This window comes from Mustela erminea, chromosome 5 (assembly GCF_009829155.1).
Source record: "Mustela erminea isolate mMusErm1 chromosome 5, mMusErm1.Pri, whole genome shotgun sequence".
Taxonomy (NCBI): domain Eukaryota; kingdom Metazoa; phylum Chordata; class Mammalia; order Carnivora; family Mustelidae; genus Mustela; species Mustela erminea.
Window position 1 is genome coordinate 52,506,564 of NC_045618.1, and position 6,985 is coordinate 52,513,548.

General features: G+C 33.9%; 1 protein-coding gene across 1 annotated transcript; it reads left to right on the forward strand.

Moving 5' to 3' along the window:
• The first annotated feature begins 230 nt into the window (after window positions 1-230).
• Window positions 231-6,040, forward strand: LOC116590099 (olfactory receptor 4K2-like). The gene is made up of 2 exons (XM_032341761.1): window positions 231-243; window positions 5,067-6,040. The coding sequence occupies exon 2, from the start codon at window positions 5,078-5,080 to the stop codon at window positions 6,038-6,040; it is 963 nt and encodes a 320-aa protein (XP_032197652.1). The 5' UTR covers window positions 231-243; window positions 5,067-5,077.
• The last annotated feature ends 945 nt before the right edge of the window (window positions 6,041-6,985 follow it).

The window sequence follows — 6,985 nt, forward strand, 5'->3', positions numbered from 1 at the left end:
TGATAAGGGGTTAACATCCAAAATATGAAAAGAACTTACAGAACTTAATATCAAAAAACAAACACTCTGATAAAGTAATGGGCAGAGAACCTGATTAGACATTTTTTCCAAAGATATACAGGTGGCCAACAGACATACGAAAAGCTGTTCAACATCTCTAAACATCATGGAAATGCAAATCAAGACCTCAATGAGGTTTCAGCCCACACTTGTCAGAATGGCTAATATCAAAAATAAAAACAAGTATTGGTGAAGATATGGAGAAAGGGGAACCCTCATGCATTGTTGGTGGGAATGAAAAGGTACAGTCACTGTGGAAATCAGTATGGAGTTTCCTCAAAAAATGAAAAACAGAAACACCATATAATCCAGTAATTTCATTATTGGATATTTATTAATGAAAACAAAAGTACTAATTTTCAAAAATATTCACCCCTATGTTTCTTGCAGCATTATTTATAATAACTAAGATTGGAAGTTACCTAAGTATCCACAGATAGATAAATCAATTAAAAAGCTGTGTGTGTGTGTGTGTGTGTGTGTGTGTGTGTGTAATTGGTATGTTTTACATACATATATATGATGGAATATTATTCAGTATAAAAAGAATGAAATCTTGCCAATAGCAATGGCATGGATACAGCTAGAGAGTATAATGATAAATGACATAAGTCAGTCAGAGAAAGGCAAATACCATATGACTGCACTCATTGTGGAATTTAAGAAATAAACAGAAAAAAGGGACAAAACAGACTCATATACAGAGAACAAACTGGTGGTTTCTAGAGGGAAGGTGAGTAGGGGAATAGGTGAAATAGATAATAGATATTTTGTACTTTCAGTACAAAATAAAGTCAGAGATAAAATTACAGAACAGGGAATCTAGTTAATAATGTTGTACTATGTTGTTTGGCTGATGGTGACTACACTTACCATTGTGAGCACTGAGTATGTATAGAATTGTTCAAACTTTATGTTGTACATCTGAAACCAGTAGAATGCTGTGTGTTATTTATACATCAATAAAACAATTTTCTTGTTGAGCAATATTGTATTTTTCCTTCCAATAACACAGCATGTATTTCATTTTTTTTTCCTTTTGTAGAGTATTACAGCTTGTCACATATATCCAACACATTTCAGATTAAGATTACTCTTATTTATGTATTCTGTTGATTATCTGGAAAAGCTTTTTTTTTTTTTACTATATATTTTAGTAGGTTAATGTTGGTTTATAAGAAAGCTCATGGTTTTATTTGCTTCTTTTGTAAGCAAAATTTTCTGGTTTTTCTTTCTAAACTTCTACTTTATAAATTATCTTAAAGCAAAACTGATTTTGGTTTCTTTTGGTATTGCAGTGCTGTGGATTTTAATACATATTTATAGATTTGTGTAACTTCCACTACAACCAAGATACAGAACATCTGCATAATGTTCTCACACTCCTTCATAACTCTGTTTCTGAATTATCTTTTATTTCTGCTACTTTTTTTGTTAATTCTCTCGCCTTTCCAGAATAACTCTAGTAGTCTGTATACACTTACCTTTTGTTTTAAAGTGGGCAAATACTTAAAATTTACCGAATTTTTGCAACTGCTTTTGGGTTGGTTGGCCTTTTTTTTTCTTTTATTCCCTTTCTTTTTATAGAAGAGAAATTTTAAAAATCTTCAAAACAAAGTTATTTGTTTTATTATTTCAAAGCCTATAAGAAATGTGGTCAGCTAAAGAAGATTTTCTTGGGCTCTACTGCTAGTCTTATGGGGAATGTAGGATAGGTATTGTAGCTGTGAAGAGTTCAAATTACTGAGAAATTTGAGGAGAAAGTTGTGTTTGGAGAGCAATCCACAGATGAATGACTGGTCTTCAAGAAAATATGGCAAGACCCTCAGTTAGGTTTTCGGGTTGAGAGTCTACATTTGGAATCTTTCTGAATTATGTGTCACGGACATTTCAAAAAATAGTTAATTAGAATCACCTCTGCTAGTTATTCTATATTCACCACTTTCTCTGTGTCAGATATTGTGCTAAATGCTTTACATTTATTTGTATAATTTAATTAATACACCATTCCTCTAGGGCACTTGCAAGTACCTATCTTCACTTCTTTTGCACTTTGGGCTTCCCAACTTCTCCTTTCCCAGATTTTACCTGCTGGTACCTACCAGCTTGTACCTATTTTTAGTGCCCTGTCAAAAACTCAATACATGATTATTTTGCTATATGATTCTTCCAGTAAGCAAAATTTCTTTCACTGACAAAGTGCCTTAGCCTACAAGAGTAATTTTCCAACTTTTAGACAATGAACACTGGGGCATAAAGGTGAGAGTATTTCCACATTCAAAGGAGCAATTTTTTGCTCCTAAATGCTCCTTCAGACTGGTCAAAGGAGTCCTTCTCCTAGGCCAGTCCCAGTTGTGATGAACACGGCTTCATCATGAGCATGAGTGTGTTTCCTCACTTTAAATAGCAAAGACATACTCCACAATTCTTGCAACTTTGGGAAAAGTCAGCTCAACATTTTAATAACTCCCACTGCAAGCAGACAGGAGTATCCAGTCCCTCAGCTCCTAAATGTTGCCACTTTCTAGGGGCTTTTATACCAGGACTGGGAAAAACATATATCTATAAGGGCTATGGTGATTTCAGTAGGCTTCTGAATCTTGAAGGATGTAGTATTTTGATTCCTGATGTATAGCTGGTAGGATAAAAGCTGGAAATAATATTAAGGATTTTGAGAAGCAGTCATGGTTTATGTTCGTCAGGTAGCTAGAACAATTCATTTAATAATTCTATAAAGCAAATATAATGTAAGTGTAATAAAGAAAAAATATATAACCCGAAGACATAAAGATGGATTATTTCATTAAATAGGTTTTAGAGATGCCCTTCTGAAGATAAAAGGAGAAAAAACCTGGTAACTCTTTATTCACTTATAATGAATACACAATATATTCATAGTGTGTGCGTGTGTGTGTGTGTGTTTGTGTGTATGTGTATACATATGTGTGTGTGTGTGTGTGTGTGTGTGTATATAATTAGCTATAATAGCTTACATTCTCCTTACTAATAACATTATTAAGTTAGGAAAATAGAACAAATATTTAAATGAGTGAGGCTGAGATTTTTAATATATCAAGATACTAATAATTTTCATTTGGAAAGAAGAAATTTAACTTCAAAAAGATGAAATGATTTTATAAGCACATATCTTTTCCTAATCCCTGAATTAAAACTAGATTTGAATATTTTTACTGCAATTATTATGATTATTAATGAAATAAAACAAGCTGATTACTTCCAAGCAGTATTCTGAAATTTGGATTTTGAAACCTAGAGAGTTCTTGAATGTTGTCCAGGAGATATGAGGACCTTATACAGGCTATCTAATTTAATTCTCTCAGGTAAGATGTCAAATCTTACAGAGGCTACTCATGTACAATCAAGGTCATTAAGAACACCTTAACATTAACATTAAGAACACCTTAACCCTTTTAACTATTTTGCCACAGTTCAGTTGTCAGATTTCTGGAATATTGTTCTCTGACAAATTTTACAAATATTTATCAATATTGACAGAACAATTTGAGTTATGTGCAAATAAATGAGGATGAAGCCAAATTTTTCTCTAACGGGAAAACAGGTGGTTACTTATATGAAAAATATCATAGAAGGTATTTGTAGCACTTAAAATGTATTGCAAATAAAAATCTTTTTCAATTTTGAAAAATGAGACTGAGCCCTTAAAAGTATCTTTTTCTTCCCCCAGTGACTCCTGTGTCACTTGGAAATAGTATCACTTAAGTGGGTTTTTGATTTTTGTTTTGAGCATCTTATATTCTTATATTCTGATATTACAAGAGTTCTAATATTCATCTTGTATATTTTCTGGCTCAGTTCTAGAGTCTATTTTTTTTTCTAGTCAAAAAATACCTTTGTTGGAATAGCATGAGATGTAAAGGAGGGATATTCTCTCTTTTTTAAATGTTTCAAGTCGAGAATAATTCATGTTGTAGGTATACCTTTCAGTTATCAATAGTTTTATGGAATTAAGAAATTATATGGAAGAGATTATGCTGAGTGAAATAAGTCAATCAGAGAGAGTCAATTATCATATGGCTTCACTTATTTGTGGAGCATATCAAATAGCATGGAGGACAAGGGGAGGTGGAGGGGGAAGGGAGTTGAGGGAAATTGGAAGGGGAGGTGAATCATGAGAGAATATGGACTCTGAAAAACAACCTGAGGGTTTTGAAGGGGTGGGGGGTGGGAGGTTGGGGGAATCAGGTGGTGGGTATTGGAGAGGGCACGGATTGCATGGAGCACTGGGTGTGGTGCAAAAACAATGAATACTTTACGCTGAAAAGAAATAAAAAATTTTTTAAAAAAGCAATTTACAAAAATAAAGAACATGACCCATAAAATTAAGAAAGCAAAATTATATATTAAAAATAATACTTATCAATAGTGAAAAACAGTTTGCAAATTTGCAAGTGAGGTGAGAATGGAACTGGATTTTTCTGAAGCTGAGAAAACTGGAGACCACTAAAAGAATCATTTATTACCTTCTTAGGATACTTAATAGGTCTTCTGAAATTATGTTAAACTATTAGTTACATCCAGCATGCAATAATAATAGATTTTACATAATTATATTTTATTATTATTGTTTAACAGAAAGTTTGGAGATTTCAACCCTCATTTAAACTTTTTTATACCTGACTTATTAGGTAGAGTGCAGTAACTTAGTGTAATCTTACTTTGTAAACATGGATTATGTAACTCATTACTCAGTATTCAGAATGGGAATATTATTGTATGGGTATATGAAAAGTATAACCCAAAATGTTGGATACTGATGTTGGCCAAACCAAGAAGTTGTCCATTTGAAGTGCTAACAGTAATTGTTGTTTGTTCCAAAAGGACAAATCTTTACTGAGATAGTTGTTAGTTGGCTTTTAGGTAATTAGTATTCTGATGAATTATTAATTGATATCATAACTCCATATGTAAAAGTGTCAAAATTTCTGCCTATGTCATTTTGTCTTATTTTTGTCATTACAGAGCAGTCTGCAGATCGATGGAGCAGTTCAACCATTCTAGAGTGTCTGAATTTGTGTTACTTGGACTTACTGATTCTCCTGAGCTCCAGACTTTTTTCTTTGTAATATTTTCTGTTTTCTATTTGATAACTATGTTGGGCAACAGCCTGATTTTGCTCACAGTTCTGTCTACCCCACACCTTCACTCTCCCATGTATTTCCTCCTTAGCAATCTCTCTTTCATTGACATGTGCCTGTCCTCCTTTGCTACTCCAAAGATGATCATGGACTTCTTTGCTGAGCGTAAGACCATCTCCTTTGAGGGCTGCATTTCTCAGATCTTCTTTTTGCACCTTTTCACCGGGACTGAGATTGTGCTGCTGATCTCCATGTCTTTTGACAGGTACATTGCCATATGCAAACCTCTACATTATTCAACAATAATGAGCCAAAAAGTGTGTGCTGGGCTTGTGGTAACCTCTTGGACAGTAGGCTTCCTGCATACAATGAGTCAGTTAGCTTTCACCCTCTATTTACCCTTCTGTGGTCCCAATGTTGTAGACAGTTTCTTCTGTGACCTTCCTTTGGTCATCCAGCTAGCCTGTATAGATATATATGTTCTTGGAATCTTCATGATCTCTACCAGTGGTGTGATTGCTCTTGTAAGTTTTCTGCTTTTGCTCACTTCCTATATCATTGTTCTTGTCACAATCAAGGACCACCACTCCTCTACAGGGACATCTAAGGCTCTTTCTACCTGCACTGCACATTTTATAGTTGTGTTTATGTTCTTTGGGCCTTGCATCTTTATCTATGTGTGGCCTTTTACCAACTTCCTGGTAGACAAAGTTCTGTCTGTTTTCTATACCATCTTCACCCCCTTTCTGAATCCACTTATCTATACATTTAGAAATCAGGAAGTGAAGACTGCTGTGAAGAAGAAACTAAGTAATCAAAACTTGAATCTTGGGAAAACTACTTCAAGATACCCAGTGCAATGAATCTCCTGTCTGAGATACACATCATCAGTTTTGTCCTTATAGCAATAGAAAATTAAACTTAGAACTTCAAGTCCTTTAATCTAAATCCACAAAAGTAGGAAGCTGGGGTTGAGAGATATGAAATATTTTGCCTAAAAGTTAGTGAAATGTTTGCAAGCCTTTTGAGATCATAGAACCTTTGAAAATCTGTTGAAATCTGTAGGTTAATTTCATAGAGAAATGGATATATCATTAAAACATAAACTCAGGGCTTCATAAATCCCTGAGTCCTATCAACATACCTCAGTCAGCTTAGAGAAACCTGAAATAAAATAGTGTTCTCTTGTCTTCTAACCCAGAACATTCCCACTCTGTGGCAGCTTTGTGGCACTCTGATGGTGTCCACTTGCAGAACTTTGATTAAGAGTGTTGGGTGTACTCGGAACACTGCATCAAAAACAAATGATGTATTTTATGGTGACTAACATAACACAATAAAAAAAAGAGTGTTGCGCATAACAGGGTTTTTCCCCCCCATAGCATGGGGAATATTTTTGTGGGGGAATTCATATTGTGAAGAGATTGTTCTGAATAAAGCAGAAGAATCCTGATTTATTACAAGCAACTGTTTGAGTTCTGAGTCAGCTTTGAACAAAACAGTACAGTTTGGAGGATCTGAAATTTAATGATATGGTTTTTAAGAAGTGTACAGATACCACACTTGATACTTAATATAGCAAATAACTGATTAAATGGCCATTTGTGAAGTTTAAATGATAGAAAGTAAACCACTCAGGTCTGATAAACTTCTAAAACCTGGCCGAATATCAGAAATATGATGAACTCATTTAATAGCAAGACTAACTGCTTGGAAAATTAACTACTTAATTCATGACAAGTTTGTCATTCCCAAAATAAAATATTCCAAAATATTATTAGTCTTAGTATGAGTTTTGTTCCTCATTT